This window comes from Peromyscus eremicus, chromosome 12 (assembly GCF_949786415.1).
Source record: "Peromyscus eremicus chromosome 12, PerEre_H2_v1, whole genome shotgun sequence".
Lineage (NCBI taxonomy): Eukaryota > Metazoa > Chordata > Mammalia > Rodentia > Cricetidae > Peromyscus > Peromyscus eremicus.
The window spans coordinates 63,258,031-63,283,389 of NC_081428.1; the positions used below are offsets into that span (position 1 = coordinate 63,258,031).

At 49.7% G+C, this 25,359-nt stretch overlaps 1 protein-coding gene across 1 annotated transcript in view; it reads left to right on the forward strand.

Annotated features, from left to right (window-relative positions):
* The window catches only part of Xxylt1 (xyloside xylosyltransferase 1), a 141,076-nt gene that overhangs the window by 71,551 nt on the left and 44,166 nt on the right, over positions 1 to 25,359 (forward strand). Inside the window, exon 3 of the mRNA XM_059277542.1 lies at positions 11,140 to 11,272. Coding sequence (XP_059133525.1) covers positions 11,140 to 11,272 — 133 coding nt within the window. The remainder of the gene's footprint in view (positions 1 to 11,139; positions 11,273 to 25,359) is intronic.

Genomic DNA, 25,359 nt, shown 5'->3' on the forward strand with positions numbered 1-25,359 from the left:
TTGCTGATACTAAATGGCCATGAAGAATGGTGAGCAGAGCACAGCCTGTCCCCTCAGTTATAAAGCGGATGCAGGCTGATCCTGGCCATGATTACTCCCTCACGCTGTCACACAGCCCAGTACCAGGATCGGCCATATCCCGTGCTTGCTGGGTGGTAGTGAGCGGAACCATTGCTCTTCTGGCCAGGGCAAGATGGAAAGAACAGCAGAGACTATGCGATGAAAATCCTGTGTTTGCATTTTTGAGGTTAGGCAGAATGCCTTTCATTCCCGAGGCTTGCACTTCGCACAGTGCAGTGCTTGGCGCACTGTGTGACTTTGTGGCCTTGGCTGGCCGTCAGCGAGGTCAGTACAGTGCAGTATATTTGTTCTGACCAACGTATCTGTGCTGTTTTGAGTTTACCTCAGATCTCCCAGGTTCATAGTTCACTAAATAGAGCGGAACTCATTGTATAGCATCTTTAAGAGCCAAGCATGGGGAAGAAAATTTGGTCTTGTGGTTTCTAAAAGTGTCCCCGACACACCTTGCCCCCACTGACACTGACTGGCGTGAGAATGGACAGTAGCCATAAGCCTGGTGCTGCTGGAGATTTTCCAAGAGGGTCTCTAGCTCTTATAGTCCAATGATGGTCCAAGTGCCTGGGACCATCGCCCTAAGATTCCTTGTCCTGTTCCCCCATATCAGGAAGCGTCAAAACCTCCTACCAGGAAGCCTTTGCTTGCTACCAACTGCTGTAAATAAGGAATCCTCAAAAGCTAGCTCTTCCTTGCTGTAGAATGCCAGCCACGAAGGAACGAAGGGGGCAGAATGCTGCCATGGCATCTGTAGAGTTACGATGTGCGTAGACAGACACCGCAGTGGGTAAGACCTGGCATCTGTAGAGATGTGTGTAGACAGACACCGCAGTGGGTAAGACCTGGCATCTGTAGAGTTGCCATGTGCGTAGACAAACATCCTCAGTGGGTAAGACCTGGCATCTGTATAGTTACGATGTGCATAGACAGACACCACAGTGGGTGAGACCAAAGAGGTTGAGACCTTGTCAAGGAAGGGCACTGTCACAGTCTCAAAGTGTTTCTCTACAAAACACGCATCTCCAAAGACAAGAGAAGGCACATTGCAGGAATGAGAGGTGACATCATTAATGATGGGACAAACAGACCAAACAGGACACAGTGACATGGACCCAAAAAAAGTGCAAACTCTGGCCCTGATCACAAGGAAACATCCCCCAACCCAGACCATGCTTGATGCTCCTTAAATTGTCCCAGGTGCTGGAAGACAAGGAAGAAGGCAGAGAATTAGGGAGCTGTGACAGCTGTCTGCAGGCAGTCCCGGACCAGGAATTTTATTTTTGTTTTTTGACAACTGTCAAATGTTGACTGCGGATTTGATGGTACTGAGCTGTTGACATTAACCTCCTGGGTTCAGCTGGTCCCTATTCTGGGTGTCTTTTTCCTGTGGAGTTTGTGCTGAAATTCTCAAGAGTTTAAAACCTTTTTATTTCTTTTTTATTCTCTTGTTTTCAATTGTGGTATGTCAGTTTGGCATTGTACATTAAGTCCCTCATTAGAATTAAAACAAGTAACTTAAATTTTAATTAAAATAAAACAAAAACCAAATTAATTAAATTATACTAAAGTTTAATTAAACCAGGGAGTGAATGAATTCATGCTTAAGTACAGTTTGATAGAATCTTTTCAGTTATGGACGGTGCTGTGGGAAGTTATAAAGGGGTTTCTTGATGGAAATCAATGGGGCTCCTGCTTCAGAGGAGAGCAGTTGTGGTTGAATGAAAATTGGAATCTGACTGCTGGCACAGAGCCAGGCTCCGTCTGTTTGACCTTCTGCACCATTTTTGTCGGACTCAGAGAAGTTGCACAGAAAATTGGGGCGGGGGGGGGGCAGTGGGACTTCGCACTATGCTGAGAACAGGAAACTGCAGAATGGGACAGTAAGCCCTGCTGTAGGGTGTGCATGCTGTAACCCAGCACGTAAGTACTTCATCATCTTATAGAAGCTCGTAGCCATTGCTTTAAAGTATAGTATAAAATATAATATAGTATCTGTTACTATTATAGCATGACATTTTGGCAAGAGACTCAAAGCCTGAAGAGCCATTCACTGCTCAGTTTTCTGCCTGTCATGGGTGATTAGGTGTTGCTAAGGAAAACATGAAAACTGATTTTTCTCCTGCTTTAGAAGACGAGGGAATGGGTTCCAGCAGTAGCCAGGGACTGCCCAAAACAGCCCCTCTCTTTCATTGGTGAGAAAGTGGCCCATGTTGGTCCAGTCCTGCCTACCCTGTGGACATACCTCAGTGGTATCCATGCTCTCCTGGCTGCAGGAGCTGCAGCTGTTCTTGGCCTTGAGGGTGACAGTGGTGAAGGACTTCAAGGCACTGGAGAAGGGTGAGTCCTGTCGTAGAAGGAACACGGGCGGCCCAGCCACCCGAGAGAGCAGCAGACTGGTTGTTCTCACTGGGGAGGACTGCTGTCCAAACTCAAGCTACCAGAGGTACAGAGGCAGCAGGGTGCCGAAGCCTAGGAGGCAAACTGTGTCTTCCCCAGGCGTCACAGTGAGGGGCCTGCGGGTGAGCATCCATGGCCAGCACACACTTAAGCAGTGTACAGAGTGTGGCTTTCCAAGGGAACGAGGTGGTGCTGTGCAAGACGTCCCCCATCAGAAGCAGCCTTAGGAGCTGCCTGGCATCTCTGTGGAATCCCATAGGATTCCAGAAGCAGCTCTGGGTTTGTGATCCTGCTCTGAAGGCCCTGAGATCTGGTTATCTCTGGCCTGGTCACCTGATGAACACCTGTTTCTGGTTCTAAGAGACACAAGTACAGGAAGGTAGGGGATGAAGTAGGAAGGGGAGAGGGAGGAGAGCAGGATAGGATCCGCGAAGGAACTCAGCGGAAGCCCCTCCCCTGAAGGGATCTGGTTGGAAGGAGGTGTTGCTATTCTTGACCATGCAACCTTGAAGCAGTTCTGAGCTCATCCCATTGGTGCACCTGATCCAGGGTTGGTGTAAGGATTAAACTGGCTAAAGCCTGGGGGAGTTTTAGGAGCTGGGATCGCACTTTGAGAATTGCAGCTCACTACAAAGGTCCTGAATTAGTCTTGTTTTTGTCATGTGAGTAAACAGAAGGGCCAGGGCTGTGGTAGACAGACCCTGACGGACCAGCTGGGCACAGAGGCAGGAGAGAGTCAGCTGCCCTGTGGGATGGAGAGCCGCAGATGGCAGGGCGAGACTTGTGCTAGCTTCCTGCTTTTAAACTAAATCTTTACTGTGGTGAAGTTCTCACTGCCAGCTCCCCAGTGCCAGCAGCAGTGGAGGAGGTGGTCGGAGCAGGGAAAGAGGAAAAGCCCAGAGGGTTCGAAACAAGGGCCCAGGACTCCACCGAGAACCTCAGCCCGGGAATTTGGAAAGCCTAACAGGGCTGATTTGGGCAAACCAACAGCAACTGAACCGTTATGTCAGCAAACATTTGTTAAGTTAATCCAAAGAGAGCTGGATTCTACAGCTTCTGTCTCCAGAGGGTCCATGAAAAAACCCTGTTGGTAGTAAAGAGAAATACCAGGCATCAATCCATCAGTTTAACAACTCCCGTGAACGAAGTGAAATGTGCTCTTGCCCCCAAAAAGGAGAACTCAAGCCTTTGGACACACACGCGAGCGCGCGCGCACACAGACACACACGTTCATTCCCATTCTCTCTCTCTCTCTCTCTCTCTCTCTCTCTCTCTCTCTCTCTCTCTCCTCCTCCTCCTCCTCCTCCTCCTCCTCCTCCTCCTCCTCCTCCTCCTCCTTCTTCTTCTCTCTCTCTCTCTCTCTCTCTCTCTCTCTCTCTCTCTCTCTCTCTCTCTCTCTCTCTCTCACCAGAAAGATACATATGGAAAGGCTCACAGGTACCGTGGGGCCTCCATACTACAGAAATGGCAGTTTTACAGGTCACAGAATATGTGTGTGAGCTATAATTTCATGTGAGCAATAGAAGTGAGAAGTTTGAGACCAGGTGTTGTATCTGCCATTGTTGGCCCCGTTCAAAGCAAATTCTGTTCTATACTCTACCTAGAGTGCTGAGCGGGTGGAAGGAGACCGGTGGTGTCCAACTGCAGGGCCCAAACCCATGTCTTCCCATAGCCGTTCTTGGTCTACAGAGCAGGGGCTGAGAGCTATAAACACGCCATGGCTGAGCCACAGCCAGCACCCAGCTTTCCATGCCCCATTCCCGAAGACAGAGTTTGTTGTGGAGCTAATATATCAAGTTGACTGTGGACATTAATTTCAACTCCCAGGCCTTTACCAGGGTTGCTCACAGGGTGCATAAATCATCCTGAGGTGCTCCTCCCTGGGAGGTGCAGGCAGCTGTTAATGTGGAAATCATAGATTCATGTACAGAAGGCTGGGCCTTCCACAGACCAGAGCCTGTGTTACTGAGCGTTGGCCGTTCCCTGGCATCCAGGGGTCTGGTGAGCTGGACGGTGTGGGGTGGGGTGGTGGGGGTGAAGACTTTGGAGCCCAGTGTATTTCCCAAGCGTGACCACCGGACTTCCCCTCCACAGCTTCCTTTGTTAAGTAGAAATAATAATATCACTCTCAGCCTGCCTTTGCACCATCCTGTAAGTGCAACCGATTTGCACACGTTGGCTTTTGCCGTTGAAGATTTCCAACTTTGCTGGCATTAAACCCCCCTTTCCAAGAGTTTCTCCAGTGGTCTTTGCTCAGCGAAGGGAAATCTTCACAGCCTTCAAACTCCTCAGAGATGAGGGTCAGATCGCGTAGGAGGTGGGGACCCCTCCTCTGTAGAGATCTCAGTCACTAGGAGGTGTCCCCTGCTTCCTCTCTTCAGTTGGAAGCTTGCTTTGTTTAAACAATAGGCTCTAAATAGAGGCCTGAGTGTGATGAGTCAGACAGCCAAGGAAGGTCCCTGGCAGTTGCTGCCTTGCTGGGCTGTCTGAGGTAAGTTGCCATGCCTCCCTGAGCCTGTGGTTCCACCTTTGGAAGTGGGAGGTACTACTTCCTTAGTAAATCAGCAAAAGTAGAGACCCCAGCATGGGCCAGCACTGGAACCTTCTCCTGCTTCTAGAGAGGAAGTGTGTGTGTCTGACCAGTGCCCAAGGTCCTGGACTGGCATATTCTCCGATGTTTCTTTAAAGCAACTATTCCCATGGTGAGCCAGCTGTGCAGCAGCTGGAGTTTCTATTGCAGAGGGAATCATGAAGGGTTTTTTGAGAGTCAAGGCCAGAGCCAGTTGGAAAGGACCCAAGTTTCCTGCTGGATGTGAAAACCAGCAGAGCCAATGCCACCCATTAAGTCCCCTCAGGGACACATCCATCTCACGCTTGGACAGCGCCCCCAAAGGCGAAGCCAGGCTGGTAAGAAGCAGGACTGTGCCCCGCAGTCTCCCAAGCATCGCCTCTAGGTTCATGACCTCTCGTGGGTGGGGGACGTCTCTGTCCCTTCAGTTGCTCTCTGGCTCCTGCAGGCCAGAGGCTCTGCCCACAGCAGTTAAAAAGCAGCAGGTGTGATAAGCCAGGGGGCACATTGCAGCAGTGTTCCAGGCCAGGGAAAACAAGCTGCTCTCCAGGGGTCTGCTTCCAGAGCCACCGGACCCTAGAGTCACACATCTGGACAGCATTTCCCTCCCGCAGACCCTCGGTGGCCGCTGGGAAGCCAGCTGGGGCTATGAGCAGTGAGCTCTCCCACATGCTATAAATGCTTGTATCTGGTCAGCAGAAGCAGATTCCGAACAGAGGGGAAGATGTTGGTTGGCCTGTGAGCCTGCTCATCTGGGAAGGTCTTTCTCCTCTCGTGGTATTTCCCACCATGGAGGCCGTGCCTACCTACACCACTCTCCTCATCCCTTCCTGGCCCTTTGTGCTGCCTATTGTTGTGTTTGTGCTAGCGTGTGTCTGCCAGGAATTGTTTCTGAGGACAGAGAAGGGAGGGGAGAGGAAAGGAGTGAGCTCTCTCTCTCTCTCTTTCTCTCTCTCTCTCTTCCTTCTGGGGCTTTTTTCTCTTGTTTGTTTTGGGGTGTCATTAAGTATTCAGTCTGGCTTGTAATTCCATCCGCAGTCAGATGACATGCTTGTGGCTGACTTAATTGGAAGCTGATGATGACTTGCTCCGAGCTCATTTCCACAGGGGATTGTTGAGTTGGGACTGTCCCAGCCAGTCTGGATGTCATGACTGAGGCCTTCTGTGGCATAGTCCCACCTTGCCTACCTTGCCTGGCTTGGCCTTGAACCCTAGCAGCAGGCATTGGCTTGCAAAGCCCAGAGACAGTCAGAATCTCTGGAGAAGGACTCTAGGACCAGCTGTGATGGTAGTGGTGGGGTCACAGAGGTCGAGAAAGGCACATTGGTAGCCAGAGTGCTCCATCTGCCCTTCTTTTCCAAGCTTAGTAGAGCCAAGTTCTAGTTAGAGCTATCTCTTTGGCCTAAGACTAGTCAAGAGAGTGAAGATGAGCAGGCATATCCCTGTGAACATGGAGCCCACACCAGAGAGCACCCCCCTCACCCCACCAGATTCTTCACCTCTTCCCACTGTGACTTGACATCCTTCAGTGGCTTATCAGACTCTCATCCACCATAAAGACCACTGTCTGACACCCTGACTGCCACCCCACAGTGGGAATGCCTGATAGTCCTCCATGCTCTGTCTTCCCCCAGGAGGCCAGTCAGCCAGTGGCAGACCATGGAGCTCTCCCAGGGAGAATAGTCAGTACAGGTGTGCTCCTCAGATGCTGGGGCCACCGAGAACTTTGCTCTCCCCCAAAAGGAGACAATCCCACAGGTGCACATCAGTACCTGAGTTTTTACTTATGTGGCTCCAACCCCTGGACAGGTCTGTGAGCATGGGGTCTGCCGGGAAGGCTCAGCTCACGGGATGCAGAAACAGATACTTTTCCAGTATAAGTACATGTCACTACAGCAGGGGCCTGTGTGGTGGGCGTGGTCAGAAGTGACTTTCTACCGGCTGTGCCAGGGGTCACACACCTGGCAATGAGATGGTATCTCCATGGGCATCCTTGGGTCTAGAATGTTCAGTGTGGCTTCTGCCTCCCTTTGAATTGATCACAACTCAGGTATATTCCTAAGGATGTAAAGACTGCTGGTTTCTCAGATGCCAAGAGGATATGGAGGCTGTGGAGACTTTCCCTGAAAGCTGGCTGGAGCCGTGTTGGAGTGTGAGGGTCTCATTTCTATTCATCTTCAGATTTACATGATTATGGCTGATGGGCATACTCCATGACACATTGTTTTGCTCTCTAGGATTTTGTGGTCCACATTAGGAGAGGATGGATGAGTTTAGATAACCAGAGAGCGTCAGTGAGGTAGGTAGGGATTTGAGTTCTGGGATCAACTTTGCTTCTTAGCTTGAGGGTCTTGACATATCCCTTGTCTTGATGGCCCTCACTTTTCTGAGCTATAAAATGGGTAGGTTGACCTCAGTTATTACCAGGCTTTGTAGTAGGACTTTCTTGTCAGATTTTCCTTTGGGGACCTCCAGCTCCCAAATAATGACATGGAGACTTTTCATGAATTACCAAAGCTTGGCCTTAGCTTGGGCTTGTTCACAACCAGCTCTTATAACTTAATTAACCTGTTCATATTAACCTACATTCTGTCACGTGGCTCATTACCTTTCCTCCATGATGTGTGTCTCCTCCTCCACATCTTACTGATGAAATCCTAGATTCATCCTGAGTTCCTCTCTCTCCCTGGAAGACCCGCCTATTCTCTCCTGCCTAGCTATTGGCCATTCAGCTCCTCATTAAACCAATCAGAAGGCGCCTTGGCAAAGACAGCTTCACAGTGTACAAAAAGATTATCCCACGAGGCTTCCTCTCCAGGGCTGTCATCTCAGATTATCTGTCCTCCTTTTTGTCGACTTCTCACAGTATTTGGACAGGGACGTCCCACCAGCTGTTCTCTCTAAAGTCCTACCTCACACACCACAGCTTCCATTCATTCTTTGATTTGGGGACTGTTGTAGAATATTATTTCAAGGTGTGTTGCTTTTGTTTATGTTGCATTTGTTTAACTCTGTGAAGCTGTGTTACTGTGCCTGTCTAAAACACCTGATGGGCTAATAAAGAGCTGAACAGCCAATAGCAAGGCAGGAGAAAGGATAGGCGGGGCTGGCAGGCAGAGAGAATAAACAGGAGAAGAAAAAGAGAGGAAGCGAGGAGTGAAAAGAGAGGAGAGGAAGAGTCCAGGGGCCAGCCACACAGCAAGCCACAGAGTAAGAAGTAAGGAAAGGTATAGAGAAAGGTAAAAGCCCAGAGGCAAAAGATAGATGGGATAATTTAAGAAAAGCTGGCAAGAAACAAGCCAAGCTAAGGTGAGCATTCATAACCAAGAATAAGACTCTGTGTGATTTATTTGGGAGCTGGGTGGCAGGCCTCCCAGAGAGTAAAACCAACAACAACAGGGACCATCATCTCAATTAGTCCTTAGTTTTATGTGGTCTGGCCACCATCCCCCACCGTATCTCCCTGAGGTCGTCCCCACATAGAAACCTCTTCTTCTCATCGTCTTTCTGTGTTTCCTATAGACCTCCCAGATGCAGTTCCCACAGGGAGACGGCTCCGCCAAGACTAGGGTCTGGGGAGCAGGTCTGATGAGCTGCACGTTCCTCCTAGGCACCAGCCTCTCTTCCGCGGTGACACTGGCATCTTGTGTCCTCACTTTATAAAAGAATGGCCTTTGGTTGGTGCCCATGTGACGGTGCAGGCTGCCCAGAGCTGTGGACTCCCTGAACAGATGGGGGTGTCCTTTGCCCAGCCTGGGTCTGGCATTCTGCCCCCAGGTGAAGGGTCGTTCCATGGTGAGCTACACCAGCTTTCCTTTTCAGCTAGTTACCTCCCTTGGCTGCAGGGCTGACGTGGGGAACACTGTCTCTCTGGGGGCTGTTTAACAAATGAGTTATAATCCGTGCTCAAGCATCTCAGATTTCTGTGTTGTGGGGCTACATTGGACCCTCCTAGCCATTCCCTAAGAGCAGGGAAAGTGCTCAGGTCATGGAGGGCTCATTAAGACAGGAACTCTACCAGTGAGGGAGAAAGGGCTCTTGAGGAAGTCTCTCCAATGGTCCTTCAGTAATGTAAGTACTAAAATTGGACCAATGCAGAGGTTAGTAGAGCCTCTAGTAAAGAAGCATCCCAGGTCTGCTCTGCCCTCCTCGTGCACACCATCCTCTAGGGATGTGCTTCTAGGAGGGGGCAGTGATGGATGGCTGGAAAGGCTGGCCATGTGGGATAGATGAGACCACGATTGCCCGCCAGGACCTGCCCAGAGCTGCTGCAGAACACTAAGACTGTGATGCCTGGACATCCAGAGGATGCACACGGCAAGGGATGGGCTTTCCTGTGCACTGATGCTAATGGCATCTGTCTCAGAAGTGTTTCGAGTACAGTGAAATTACTGTAATGGCTTTGTTTTCTTCCATTGGGGGAAAAAAGATACTAGTTCTTCTTCTAAAACTGGGACTTCTACCCATTAGTGGTTGACAGAAATCTCTGGGGAAGTGGAACTGAGACCTTCCTTACCTTCACAGCCCTGTCAGCCTCGCTGGCCAAGCCCTAGTCCCCACCTTCGTCATTCACAGACTCAGGGGACCTGACTTTACAGCTGGAGATGCTAGTGTGTCCTGTCTGTCTCCCTAGGTCTCTGCTTTACTGTATGTAAGGGCTACTTGAGATCTGGGTGTGAATGCTCATGCCACAGGCAACGGACCAAAAGAGAAATGACTGGAGAAAATGTATGTGGTATGGGGTGTCTCTAAGTCCAGATAGCCGACCACTGGTAGCTCCACATCAGAACTTAGGGGCTGTGACTTTCACCCTAAGACATTCTTTTCTGGCAAACATTGCCTTTCATCAGTGTCCTTCCCCTATGTCCTGGGGCTGCCTTGTAGAGCAGCAGGACTCCTGTGGCCTGTGTCTACTCTCCACCCCTTGGCTTAGGGCCGCGTCCCAAGGCCAGTAGAGTCACTGCTAAGGCTTCTAGACACAGACTCCCGGGTTATTAGCAATCAGCTCCGACTTCTAGGCTTTGGTTTTGCCATTGTTTGTGGACACTGGCGTGTCTTCACACTTTGTATGGGGGTCGCAGTGTGGTGCTGGCAGCCTTGGGGTCCTTATTTGCCTGGGCAGACCTTCCTTCCCCAACCCTCTGCCGCAGAAGGCAGAACAGCCTGCAACTCTTGCTTTGCTCTGTCCCGAGTAGCTGGATTCTCGTCTGTTGTAACTGACTCTTTTCTGTTGTAGGAAAGTCACATAGAGTGTCAATTAGGGCTTTGTTTCTGCATCACAAAGGAAAATAGAACAAGTAACAAATGAATCCGTTTTTCTCACATCGGAAGTTGTGATTTCTCCATAAACCAACTTAGAGAATGGCCATTGCTTCCCCGAACACCCTTGAGTGTTTGTTTGTCCAATGCCGATCCTGCTCCACAGGTAGAGGCCAAGTACCTAAGGGGTGGTCTGTGTCCTCAGAGAGCTGTGACGCCCTGCAGCTGAGCAGACAAGGAAGGGTGGCTGAAGGCAAGAGGAGGCGCGCCAGAGCTCTACGGTGGGCATGGACATTACTTCACCCACCCATTCCTGCCCACACTCAGGACCTAGCCCAGATCTCTCTCTCCCAAGAAGTCTCACAGAGGTTTGCAGCACATTGTATCCAGGCCTGAGATGGTAGTGTCTTTTATCCCTCTTGTGTGTCAGCCTTTGACACTTGTGCCCCCAAGTGAAATCACCTGGATGCCGTAGCTTTACACAGGGTGTCCATGGTGCATGCCATCCAGGACAGACACTTTGGGAGTGAAACACACCCTTGGGTTTGAACAGAATGGATGCTGCGTTAGAGAGGGCTTCTGGTCGCTGAACATTCATTCAACAACTACAGCAACAAGCCGGTAGCCTTCTGGGTTCTCTTCTTTACTTTTTGTTAGGTGCCAAGTCTCCCAGGATGTGGGCCTGTGTCTGTCATTTTTTATTTTGTGAGGGTCATTATGCATCCCAAACTGTCTCAGATCCCAGTCCCCCTGCCCCAGCCTCCCGAGTGAGTAGCTGGATTACAGAGGTATGGTCGCATACCTAGTCTTACTGCCCTCTTTTGCAATTACTCCTCCAGAGATCCTGCGGATCATTCAGCTGGACCTTGACCTGAAGTATAAGACCAACATCCGAGAGCTCTTTGAGGAGTTTGACAACTTCCTGCCGGGTGCTGTCATCGGCATAGCCAGAGAGATGCAGCCTGTGTACAGGTAGGTGCCGGCCATTGGAGGTTGCAGCCTGAGGGCCCCTCCATCCTGCCCTCTCTCTTCCCTCTCGTGGCTGCTTGGGTGCGGCAGCATGTGGTCTTTCTGTACTTGGAAGCGTGTTGGCACTTCCGGCTGACAGGTCATGGCACTGACAGGGAGGGGGTCTGCTCCAGGGCTGGAGAGGCTGCCTTCTTAAGAGTGGGGGATTCTGGGACTTTTCCTTCAGAAAGCCCAGTTTTCAGGTTGTTGACTCTGGTTAAGCTCTCAGGGTTAGAAGCCTAGGCTTCCTCTGACAGTGGTGTCAGGATTTCCCCTCCAGCCTGGAGAGCTGGGTTTTCATTGACCTCATGTCACAGCGGCTCTGTCACACCGAAGGAGAGTGGGTGGACAGTGCAGAGGGGGCAGCAGCAGCAGCTTGGAACACAGATGGGCATGTGCTGATCAGGGTAAACAGGCACTTTCTTCCCAAGGTGATACTTCCCGACGTCAGTATCACAGAGAAGTTCCTGTAGCTGAAGCCGGGAGACGAGCTCAAGAGTGTTCTCTGCACCGCTTAAATGTTCTTGACAGCAAAATGGCTAAATAAAATGTATCCACGCAATTGAGTACCGTGTAGCAGTAAAAAAAAAAAAAAAAAACCACACACACACACACACACACAGTAGCTGGAGATGATGATAGGCAAAACAAAATGGCACTCTACTCAGGCAAACACAAGTGCTGAAAATCACAGGAAAAACCAGAGATGCTCTCCAAAGCCAGCACCGGTCTTGGGGACAGGGGGAGGGGTGCGGTGGTGCTTTGTGCCTCCCCCTCCCCGACCTCTGCGATGGTTATGCACATGTTGCACATACATTACGTTCAAAGAGGGAGAAAGAGGTAAGACTAGCAGAAGTAGGTTTGGGTTCCAAGCTAGTCCCGCAGCTGAGGCTTTGGTGTTCCACGTTGTTGACTCACCCTCCCCACCCCCACCTCTGACTGATTGACTGGCAGCCTCCCTCAAAGCCAGCTCTGGTCAGGTTTGCTCCAGAAGACCTGGAATTCTTCTTCCCGGAGCTCCTGGGGCCCTTTGTTCTGGACGCCTTCATGCTGGCTCAAATGCCGGGAGCTAGAAGTCCCCAGAGAGCCAGAGAGCGGCTGGCCCTGGCATCTGGTGACTCAGCGTGAGTTTTCCCCCACAGAAGGAGGGCAGAGACAGGCTGGGTTTAGTGGTGGCTCTTTGCGAGTCTCAGATCACACAACAGGAAATTCCTGCGAGGGCCTCAAATGAGCTGAGAACTCCTGGGGCTTTGTGGGCTGGTTCCCTTACATAATGCTGACTCAGGTTCCCCAGAGGAATACCTGCCATGTTGCCTACAGAAGGCTGTCCCCACGGCAGGCAACAAGAACATTAAATGTAAAGTCCTGGGTTCCAGTCCTGAGACCTTGGCACCCCTTTAAAAAGGGGAGCAGAGACTTCCTCTTCCTCCAGCTTTGGTGCTCAGGGCCCCTCCACCCTGCTGACCTTCTGCCACTGTATGCACTGAGCCCATCCTGCTGAGACCCAGGCCCTAGGACATTTAGACTGCCTGGTTACAGACTGTTACATCAGCAACATCCGCAAGACAAGGTTGGCTCTTCTCTTTATAATACATTAAAACCTCATCACACTTGTTACAGATCATCTTGGCCAGTTTGTTTTCTGCAAAACTAGGATTTTATAACGGTAGAACTTAAATCACTTCAATTATCTGGCCTTCCCCAAAGAAACACCTGAAAGGCGGTAGATTCCAATGAAGTTTCCCTTACTTTCATTATGTGCAGTGAGAACCATGAGAACCTGCTACTGGCAGAGTCTTAAGAATGCCACTCAGTCAACAGACATTGACCCTTGGCCGTAAACCATCCCTAAAGGTCACTAAAGACAGCAGATGAGTGTCTGCACTCCTGTGTCCATGATCACCTGTTACAGTGTATGCGCTTGGTGTTTGCTGGGCTGACAACGGTCTGGCTGGTGGCAGACCATGAGTACGGCTTATGTGTTGTATGTGTGTATATGCACATGGCCTTCATCCATATGGAAACCGGAGAGCCCAGGGACCTGAAAGATCACTGATAGTTGTCCCCTGCTTTGGAGGATTCACCTGGCTGGGGATCAGGAAGGGAGGCTGGGGGTTGGGTGATGGGAGGGGAAGGTAGGGAGAAGAGAAGAGTCTAGTTAATGGTCCCTACACAAGTACAGGTGAAGCTGAGCCCTTCTTCTGAGTGGACACTGGGCCCCTGCTCCTTAGACATGGGCAACACAGTTTATGGGGGACCCCCAGCCCAGGCCTCAGTCCTGTCTACTGCCTGCAGAATCTCTCCCCTAACAACTGGTGCTCAGAGGCCTCCCTAAGTGGCCTGATGTGCCGTGGACAAGTTACTTGTTATAAGCGGGATCTGAAATGGGTAACAAAATGCTGCAGCCCTGGGTGCAACGTGACTGGTTAAGCAAGTGCACTTGGTTCTGGAAATTCACTGAGCAGGAATAGGCTCCAGTCGCCCAGCTGTGTGAGTTTTATAGTCACTTGTCCCACAGTTACTATACTTCAAAGGACACACAGCAAGTCATTTTTATGGTGGCTTCCCCTCTATTGTGAGTCGTGAAATGTCTCAGGCTTCCAGGAGGGTGGGGAGAAGTGTTTCCCACCATGCATTTGACAAATGGCTTTTTACATTTTTTTCCCCACAAACACATTGAACCGACTGCTTTCTGGACAGGGAAATGCTGGAGTATGGATAGAAGGTGCTTTCCTCCCGGTCCCTGGTACAGTTTGGTCAAGTCATCTGAGAATCAAGGTCATCTTGGGTAGAATGTTGCCCTTCCCTCCTCTGACCTTTCTGTGCATTTTTGTCTGAACTGGACCCCCATGAGCTTCTCTGTGGTGCTCTGTATGACTGGGGTGAGTGGTCAAAGGGGAAGAAACCCTGAGGCCTGCTCTCCAAACCCACACCTGAAGTTTAGAGACATGGACTTTAGTTTAGAGGGATGGCTTCCTGTGAGTGCATTAGACATGCAAGAAGCACTTGGGCCTTCTTTATGTGCATCCTGCAGAATTTAGTGTGACGTCACAGGAACAGCTGATGCAGCTTATGTAAAGGCATCAAGTTGGACTCAGAAGCTAGTTAGCTGAGGGGGTGCTGCAAGTCACAGGATCCTGGTTTTCCTGTGTGTGCCGCAGAGTTGTCTGTCATCTGTCTGCCCTGGAGCTGGCTGCCTGAGGAGCCTCTGAATGGCAGATTTGTTGGTAGGGACCAGCTTCTGGTGCATCCACCAGCCCCACAACAGGCCACTGTGTCCTGGAACAAGCCCAGGCGCCCATGAGGCTGTGGCCAGAGCAGCAGGGGGCCCTTGTCAGTTCATGCCCGGGAGCCAGGAGTTGGCTTTCCTGTCAATGTTGCAGTATCCCTTCCTCAGCCTCTTGGACCACACAGCTGCTCATCCGGGGCCTGTGGCAGCCTGCCTCCTTCCAGATGCTAGGATGGGCAGGTCCATCTAGCTTCTCTGCACTTCCTTTATTCCTTCCCTGAAACTGGTACAGGACTCTCAGGGGCGTGCTGGGTAGGAAGGGAGGACATGGACAGATCCCCACTGCTGCTGCTCTGCAGTCATGTGATCTTGAAATTAGGTAGTGTCTCTGAGGTTAGTTTCTTTAGCCAGAAGTGGAGAGTAGAGGACTGTTCACAGCAGAGCTGATGGGGATTTCGTTAGATGATGTATTTATGGTTCCTGGCAGGCCCGTGTCACCCTGAGTCCTAGCTCAGCCACTGATGAATGCTGTGGTGCAGGGGGAGTCACTTAGCCCCAAGCCCGTGTTCCCCTGCATGTGAAGTTGGGGCTAAGTTAATGTGGGTAGTGCCCTGCCTCTGTGTTTGAGGAAATTCTTACCTGCCATACAAGCCTGCTTGCCTCTCATTTGGGGAGACCGAGAAACTATAAATTCTAGCTTCCTTGTCACTAAGATCGTGTGGATTCCGTGTTCTCCCTGTCCCTCCTCCCCCAAAGAAGTCACTCTCATCAGTTCAGCATCTGCGCACACACCAGATTGCCCTCTTACTGCCCACTTTAAACAAGGAGGCAGGGGTAGCTGCAGAGCGGAAGCTGACCCACCCTGTTACAGGAACACGACTCGGTCTACAGTGACAGGAGACTTTTAACATCCCAAGAGGGTACTGGAAACCCAGGGGGTAACAGAGAAGGAGGTGTCCTGTGGAGTCTCTGTGGAGGGAACCAGGATAGGTGAGCACTCCAGCAGACACCAGCTCCTGCCTCCACACACCAGCCTGCCATCTGCCGCCTGCTGCCTGCCTGCGTGTTTACCATTTCCCTGTGGTGGATGAGCTGGCTGCTCTGCTTGCTTCCAGAGCTCAGACCGGGCCTCTTGCCCTTGTTCTGTCTCCGGCCCATGGGGATGTTAGTTTCAGGTTTGAGCCCCATGTGTCTTTTCTCCTGGACTAAAGATGTGGAATAGGTGTTAGTGTGGTATGGTAGCACATGCCTATAATCTCAGTACTTGGAAGGCTAAGGCAGGAGGATTATGAACCCAGTTCTGTGGCTACAAAGCAAGTTTGAGGTCAACTTGGGATGTGTAGACGGATCCTAGTGAAGCCAACCAAACAACAGACAAGCAAAAGGTAATTATTAAAAAGAAATGAAATCTATTTTCATTGCTTACACAAGGATTATGTTGTTGTTTTTAATCTGTAAGTTTATTATTGTGTAAGTGAACTTTCTGCTATTTTTATTTTTGGTTTTTTTTGAGGCAGGGTCTTGAGAAAATGCAGGCTAGCCTCAAAATTGCAATCCTCCTGCTTCAACCTCTCCAATGCTGCCATTACAGATTTATGCAGCCAAGCCCAACAACTCCTGCTTACATTCTTGTGAGTTTGGTTTGTGTCCACATAACAATATGCCGTGAGCACCCTGTGCTTGACTCAGCCTCCGTTTGTTAAACGTTGCTAGCTTCCTGAATAGTTGTTTTTTTTTTTTTCCACTGTTTATTCTGGTGAACTTTTAATACATACAGACGTGGACTTCATTCTAGTGCTCTGACTAGTCCACAGTTCTTACCATGGAGTCCCAGTGTGATGAACGGCAGATGAACTCTTCCTTATACACTTCTTCTCCCTAGGTTATTTTGACGTAAGCCCCAGGCATCATGCTATCAAATCTGAAAGTCATTTCAGCCTTCTTTTGTAAGGCTCACTTGCTGGCACTGGCCTCGAGCTGAGCAGTGACGTGGACTCTCTGCTGTCTGCCAGTTCCTCAGCTGATAGGGGACATCTCACCTGCTGGCATTTGCTCTGTCTCTCCACATTGTCTTGTGTCAGGATGCTCACGTGACTGGTGCTTCTGGAAGGCTTCCTGACTGACATACAGACATGTGGCACTTCTTTCTCAGAACCATCCCTTAGCATTCGTAAAATAGGACATGAAGATAGAAGGTCAGTTCTCTGTCCCTGACACTGGCAGATGAATTTCCGGGCCCCTGTTCTTGTGTTTGTCTTTAAGAAATAAACGGAGAATGAGCCAACCAGTTTCCGTTAAATAAAGTTTATAGTGGAACCCAGCCTCAGGTATCTCACTGTAGCCTTGAAAAATGGGTGGAAACATATACCAGCACCATGCCAGAACCATCTTCAGAGATGCATCTTGGATGAACCACAAAGACGTTCTGTGTAGGGACTATAAACTTGGCTAAAGGGCCCTCAGTTTTATATTCTGCCTCCAAAATGCAGAGAACCAGTGAGCTTTCTTCTGAAAGGTCTCTCTAGTCTCTCTGGTGGTCACATCTGCTAGAAATGCACTTGCAGGCTTGGGCTTTGAGCCCACATAGGAAACTTATTAGGCATCTCTGGAAGGTCTGGCTATGCAGAGAAACTGGACCTGTCCTCCAGAGGCTTGTAGCCTAGCAGGAGAGACCTTCTCCTGGTGGACTCTGGGAATGCTACAGCTGTACATAGCAGAAGGCTGTCCTTTTGAGGCCTGTTTTCCTTGGCCAAATATCTCTCTGAAGAACCATATTAGCAACCTAGGCAGCATAAAAGATTGGGGTGTGCGTGTGTGGCATGGACGGCATTGTAGAGTCACAGTGGCCTGTGTGTAAAAGGGACCTGTGGCAAACAGCATGTGGAAAGGACTAAGTATGATGGGCTATGTGCACAGGGTGTCTTAAGATGGCTCCATGGCCACCTCAGACACAGGTTTCAGTTCCGTGACTTCATTTCTCCTGGTGACAAAGTGGCATGGAGATTCAGTTCCCAGCCCCTGTACCTCCAGGTTAGCAGCAGACTTGGTTATTACAAAGACATCAAGTGTTCAGACTGAGCTTGGGTTTGAATTGAGCGCCTTGTAACTCCTTTATAGAAGCCTTTTACTATTGATTACGGAGAGTCCCTGGACTCCTTCCTCTGTTTGAGAATGGCCAAGTTCACCCCACCCCCAGCCCATATAGGAGCTGAATATGTGAATGTGTTCGTTCTTAGGGGACCTGGCCCTCCCAGCTGTCCCCATTCTTGGAACTTTTGTATCACTGCTATGTGAGAGAAGGAGCTAATGCTGGAGCTAGAGTTGCTTACACACGATGAATGGTGTGCCTGCGTGCGTGCTTGCTGGTCTCTGGCTGTGCAGATGAGCTCTCATTCTGAGGCTGGCCCATTCTGATGGACTTTTGCAAGTGGGAAGTCATAGAGACGTGCGTGGGACCTCGTTAATGTCATCACTATGGAGAAAGGTGCCGTGCACATGGCTGCTTCTCTGCCTCCACTTGATTCCCCTTGGCCCTGTAAAAATACTTACTGCCCCCTTAATAAAATGAAGCCCAGTGTCTGTGGGGAAACCCTTTCTCTGCTGCCAGAACCACCCTATCTCCACCGGCCCAATGCTCGTGAACTTGGAACTCTAAAACAGGCAATATGACCCCAGCCCTCTAAGGCTGTCAGTGAACAAGATTTTTATGTTCATAATAGTGTAATTGCAGTTCATTTTAGAGAGCTGGAAGATACTGTTGAAGCAAGACGGAGGTATAAACATTAGTCTTCCTATTTAGAAGGAATAACCAGAGTGGAGGAGGAACACCCCTGTGTCTTTGAACTGCTTCTTCTGTCAAGATGTTAGTAGGGTTTGGGAGGACTAGAGTATGACCCTGTCTACAGCCGCCTCTCCAGATAGTCCTCATGGTTTTTTTTTGACTGTTGTCGAAGATTGAGCATCGTACAATGATCAAGCAATGCACTCTTTCTTATAGGGAGAAGTGGAGTCCTTGGCCTGTTTGGCCCAAAGGAGACAGAAATGGCTGGGAACAGCTGTCTGATCTGCCTTTGCTAGCCAGAAGCCAGGGAGCTCTGGGAGCACAGAGCTCATGGACTGCATGGGGCTAGCTGTGGAGGGCAGGTGCCTCCCGACATCTGTGCAGACCGTGCTGGAAATCCCCGGTCCCCAGGCAGTCCCACACCGAAGATCAGATGGGGTGGACTATTGGTGGTGGTGGTTGGTGGTTTTGTTTTTAAAGTTATAAAATGAGAGGACATCTGATTAATTCCCAGGATAAAAAAAAGGGGTGGTGGTGATAATCTGGTGAATATAACTTTCTGTAATTGGCAGAAGGGGCCTTCTGTGACTCAGAACTCAGGAGACAGCCTGGAACAGTGTAACTGCAGGAAAATACCTCCAGGAGGTAATACAAGTTTTTGAAGATAAAACAACAAAACAGAAGAAGAGTGGAGAGGGGAAAGAGAGCGATTGATTGAAAGTCCTCCTCTGACTGAGGGTTGAGTGGTGTGTCTGAAGATTTGGGTTGGGCGTTGTTTTGGAGTGGGTTTTGTGTTGTTGTTTTTCACATGAATATTGGGCCAGTGTTGTCGCATCTGATTTTTCTTTTTAAAGAGATTGGAGTCTTTGTTGGGAATGTTTAAATATTAACAATTAAGCAAGCACTCTACTAGCCAAACAGCACCCTGGTGTGCCAGATGGAGCCCAGCCACTGCCAGGTGGATCTGATAGAAAGCTCGCTCTTGCTACCACCCTTGGCCAGGGCTCCTGAGTGCCTCAGGTAGCCAATCTCAGATGCTGGTGCTGATGGTTTCTGGGTCCACTCTGTTTTGGTTCTTCAAATGTTTTCTCCCATTCCTTCAAATAGTTGTTGATTTTTATTGATAATTTTTAAAATTCCATAAAATTTTTTCTAAGTAACCTCAGACCTAGCTAATAACAAGCACCAGACCAAGAAAAATTCCTTTCCAGGAATGTAGTTCTGGAAGAAAATCGAGAGTGAATCAACAGACTCTGCATATAGTGGAGCTTGCCTGTGTTAGCCTTAACCTGTATATGAGCATCTTCCTGTTGAGGTCTGAAGATGTTCTGGGGAAGGAAGGGAGGAGCAAAAGCTGCAGTGATGGCAGCAGATTTATGTTCTGCTTCTCATCACCCTCTCATCTACGGCTACAAAGCAGTCTGTGCAGACTTGGCCCATGGATGCCCGTCATGCATATGGACATGGGCCCAACTTCACTGCCTGCTCAGCTTCGATAGTGAGATTGGCTTAGGTTTCTGGCCCCTGCGCCTAAGGCCTAGGTAGCGGGCATCCCTAGGTTCTTTTCTGTGTTTCCTGAATGAGGAAAGTGTAGATTTGAGAGGCCATACAGCCTCATATCCAGCTCCCGTGCATCCTCTTTGGGATTTGTAGCATGTATCTGCATGTAAGGATAATACAGTCTTTCATTAGAACATTTAAAAGCATTCTAGCCCCTGCCCTGGTGTTTGACCTCATGGAATGACCTCACACCTCTGTCTTTGGTCATTTGGGAGAGCCAGATTTCTGCTACAGCCTTCTCATGTCTCTGCAGCAAAACAGTTTTGATTACTTTTCCTCTCTGGTGATGCTGTGATCAGTGTGGGATTGAAGAGTGTTGTACATGGCTGGTCTCACTGATTCCTGGGAGTTTTGAACATCAAGATATCTTAGTGGTGAGGGTTTGAATATGAACTGTATCCAGGTAGGCCATATATGGCATCTACCAGAGGGTACTGGTATGTGTGCATCATGGCTTAGATGACAACATCTTACCATTACGGATGCACTATAATACTTCTGCTTGCAACCTTTCTACCCATCCATCCATTAATCTGTCTGTCCTTCCACTCATCTGCCTGTCCTCCCATCTTCATCCCTAGGAGGTGATGGGATTTATTGTAGGTACAAGCCCCTTTGAGTCTCCCTGCCTCTTCACTGCTCAGGAACCCCCTTTAGTCTGAGTTCTAGAACCTGCCTCTTCACCACTCTGGAACCTCCTTTGAGTCTGAGTTCTAGAACCTGCCTCTTCACTGCTCAGGAACCTCATTTTAGTCTTGAGTTCTAGAACCTGCCTCTTCACTACTCTGGAACCTCCTTTGAGTCTGAGTTCTAGAACCTGCCTCTTCACTGCTCAGGAACACCCTTTAGTCTGAGTTCTAGAACCTGCCTCTTCACCACTCAGGAACACTCTTTAGTCTGAGTTCTAGAACCTGCCTTTTCATTGCTCAGGAACACCCTTTAGTCTGAGTTCTAGAACCTGCCTCTTCACAGCTCAGGAACACCTTTTAGTCTGAGTTCTAGAACCTGTCTCCTCACTGCTCTGGAACCCCCTTTAGTCTGAGTTCTAGACCCTGCCTCTTTACTGCTCAGGGACCTCACTTTAGTCTTGAGTTCTAGAACCTGCCTCTTCCCCACTCAGGAACACTCTTTAGTCTGAGTTCTAGAATCTGCCTCTTCATTGTTCTGGAACCCCCTTTTACTCTGAGTTCTAGAACCTGCCTCTTCACCTCTCAGGAACGCCATTTGTCTCTTTTCTGCAAAACTGGAACATCTTCGCTGGGAATCAGCATGGGTTTTCCTGTGGAGGTGTGTGGGGGGGTGCCCACATGTCAATCTCTAGAGATGGCAACCGCTGGTGCTCTGCCTTCCTGCCTCTTTCCTGTCACTGAGCTAGCTGATGCCCCTCTCTGCTAAGTGAAGGCATTGGAGGAAGCGGAGGGGGAGGAGGAGGAGGAGGAGGAGGAGGAGGAGGAGGAGGAGGAGGAGGAGGGAAGTAGATTTGGGTAAGTGACTCAAGGAATTTCCTTCCTGTTCAGCTTCCTTTCTTTTTTCATAGATATCATTGTTTTTTGAGAGGTGGTAGTCCAGGCTGATCAGGAACTCATTCTGTAGCCCTGGATGGCCTCAAACTTGCAGCAATTCTCCTGTCTCAGCCTTACAAGTGCTAGGATTACAGGTGTAAGCACCATACCGAGCTGCTTCTCACCGTAGAATTACCGTCTCAGGAATGGGATACCCGAGGGTATCTTATCTCATTTGAGCATCTCCCCTACAGCATCCATGATTTATCTGGCCTCTGCTTAATCACGTCCTGCTATGGGGACCTGATAACTTCTAAAGCAGTCATTATTTTATTGCTGGACAAGCTCATGGGAATGCATTTCTTTTTTAAAAAAAATATTTTATTTATTTTTTATTTTATGTGCATTGGTGTTTTGCCTGCATATATGTCTATGTGTCAGTTCTTAGAATTATAGATAGTTGTGAGCTGCCATGTGGTTGCTGGGAGTTGAACCCAGGTCCTCTGGAAGAGCAGCCAGTGCCCTTAACCACTGAGCCATCTCTCCAGCCCCCGGGATTCATTTCTGTATGTTAAATCTGAAAGTCTGCTTCCCCATGTCTGCTACTCATTGTCTCAACTTGTGGTCTCTGAGGTCACGGGAACCATGTCTGCACTCCTTCCTGAGATGCTCTTGTTTTCTCTGGGTTATCCTTTGCCAGGGCTGATAGTCTCCTTCAGTGCCTGGTCTCGGGAGCACTGGCCAGTTGGAAATATGGATGGACAGCCTTCTGCCATGGCACTATGTCCCGGAGACAAGAAAGGCCTCTCTAAAGCAAGCCTATGCATATACACATTTCTTTTTTTTAACCTGGGTAGCAGGGTCTGAGTTTGTTTCTCCCGAGTCCCATCCTGGCATCCCGGAGGCTGACATGGTCAGTTCCTGATACACGAATGTGTGTGTATGTTCCCAGCAGCACTCATCTCCACCAGCCTGTGCTTGAGCCCTGTGCTTGATTTGTTGAGGCATGCCAAGATATGGCTGCCCATAGCACAGTCCCCTGTGTCCATTCCTCACTTGCATTCTCTCCTCTCTTTGAAGGATAAAATAGAATGAGATTTTCTGTGGATCTGTTGTTCCTTTGGTTGATGGCTTGGCCATCCCCACAGAAGCATGCAGCATGTCCTGTCACCATTCCTAAGCCATTTACCCCAACATGCTGCCTTCTCTCCCTGCTGTCTGTGCAGGATGGATACCGTCCAAGTTTCCTGCCAGGTATGAGCCGTACGTTTGATTGTTGTGAGTTCCAAGAGCTCTGCCCGCCAGAGCTTCCTGACAGCTGGAACTCAAGGCTGTGGGACAGTCGGTATACCTTCCGAAGATTTTCTGCGGCTGCTCTGAGACCAACTGAGTGATGCGGTTGTCATTTAACTTGAATTTTATATTGGAATAGAAGTGAACTAAAACGCTGGATACCTGTGGTGTGCGTCTAGACCAACCTACAGAGGTCTTGAAAACCTTGGGCTCGGACCACAGAGTTCTAGTGTGGCTTTGTTCTGCAGGGGCCTTGGAGAGCCTGGCCTACTGGGAGGTTCTGGAAGTTGGGGGTCTCATCATCCATAGTGGAAGAGCCCAGCTGCCATGTTGGAAACTGGGATACTCCTTCTCTTTTCTCAAGACTTCTGCTGAGGGCATGCTCTGAGTCCAGTGGGGAAGTCAGGGGTAGAAGCTGGAGTCAGACTGCCTGGGCTCGAACTGCAGCCCTGCCCCTCACCTACCTGTGTGACTTTGCCCTAGCTCTTTAACCCAAGTGTGCCCTGGATATTGTCTGTGTGCCAGAATGTTTCTCAAGGGGATGCTGGGCTACAAGAGTTAAATGAACTAATACTTGTCACATAAAAGAATGCCAGGCATGAATGTTGGAGGAGTACTAGAAAAGTAAGGGTGCTGGGCCTAAGAGCCTTTTAAACAGCAGAATCTGCCTGTGACTGTTGTCTATAGCAGAGATACTTAAACATGGAATGCTTCTGATTCTAGAGACTGAGCAACTGATTTCCATGGTACAGATGTGTTCCACTACTAGATGTTGTCACTTAAGAAATTCTCTCTCCTGAAGGACTTTTGGTCACATGTTTGCCTACCACACTTCCAGAACTTTTGATCACCTTACTGTAGAAAAAAGAGCCCTCCGTGGGCCCTCTTCGCTCCACAGGGCTGGCCAAGCCTTCTTGCAGATGTCAGCTGCTCTAGCTCTATGCCATTCAGGAAAATTAATTTTCCTCTTTTTGTCCCAGCAGCCATCTGCCAGCTCAGCAGGAAGGGCCCCCAGCTTCCGCTGCCTTCCTCATATTGCTCCTCTGTGATCTGCCTGATTCTACCAGGCCCGGGGACGGTGCCACGCTGTCATCTGACTACCTCTTCCACCCCAGGCAGGGCTTTGGGATGACTTATTCTAAAATTAATCTCGCTAGAACTCAAGAACATTCAGTTTGCAGAATGTAGCTGCTTCTGTATTCATTAACCAGAAAACCCAGCTTTGACTAGAAGAGGATTGTGCTGTGACCAGATTCTGAGAGAAGCAGCTCAGAGGAGGAAATGCCCTGTTTCCGCTCCTGGCTTCAGTCCGTCACAGCAGGGATGCGTTAGTCTGTAACTGTGGCCAAGAAAGGGGGGTGGGGGGGGAGAGGATGCTGGCACTGGGAGGGCCCAGCCTATGGGATGGTGCCACCCACATCAGAGGCACCACCTCACCTTAGTCCCCTCCGAACCCTCCCAGACACATCCGGGGTGGTAGCAGTCATGAGCCTCTAAGTAAAGAAAGAATGAAAACATTGCACCCCCCGGCTTTCAGCTCTTACCTTGAGAAGGCTCGTGACATCATCTTCCCAGTGAAGGCTGATGTGTTAGTGTCCCCAAAGGCCTTCTGTTCCCCTAGTTCCGCTTAGATTAGTGGTGAGCAGAGTCTGCTTTGTAGCAGTGCTAACTTACACTTAGTGACTGCATCACACAGGACAGTCACTGTCCCAAGCACTTGGATGTTTAGTTCCCGGACTCCATGAGGTCAGCACTGTTTCCATCCCGCTGTATAGACGAGGAAGCAGAGGTACATCACCCTGGGTTGAAACTGTGGACTTCTAACCTGGAGGCCTGCTCTTGACCTGGTGCACCCTGGTCCCCTGGGTGTAACAGGTTCACAGTGGTCCCATTGAGTCCTTACTTCCTTACAAGTGAGGCCCTCACAGCCGAGGGCTCCTCTAAGCCTCACAGCTTCCAGCAACATCTTCTGGCCCTGCTTGATTCTGACCCCCTCTCTGGACATCTCTTTTCATTTCAGTCTCTGTCTGCTGAGGCCCATGGAGGATGGACAAGAGATACAGTGTCCCCATTTTACAGAATTTGTACAAAGTCATAAATCTATGAAAGGGGGCGGGGCAAGCACCAAGCACACATACTTCCTTTTCCCTCTGATGTCATGTTAACATCTTTTGTGGTAAAAATAGTTTGGGTGTGTCGGGGTCACTGATAACACTCTCGAGGCAGGGAGGTCTGTGAAAGAGGAGATGCCCATTTCTCACCTGCATGACTGATGTGTGACTGCAGGGAAGGCAGAGTGTGAAAATGACCTGGGCGGGGCTTCCTGGGAGAATCTTCTTCTGTGTGGAGTGGAGCTTGAAGAGATGCATTTTCTGCTGCAGCAGATTGCAGAGCCCTTCTCTGTGACTGCTGATTTGTGCGTTTTGCTGCAGTTGCAGAAATAGCTATGCTATCAATAGCCAAATGCTATGTGTCCACTTAGCTCAGGCCAGCTGGCTGCAAAGCCAAGGCTGCCCAGGCTTGTGAGGTGTTGTGAGGATGTGGGGCCAGGATTGACGAAACAGCTAACCACCTTGCAGATGCTAAGGCGGAACACTTTTGTGGACACAGAAGACTGTCTGGAAGTGGGGGCAGGGCTAAGAGATCTTCTCGGCCTGTTTTGTTCTAGTTCTGGGGTGACAGTAGT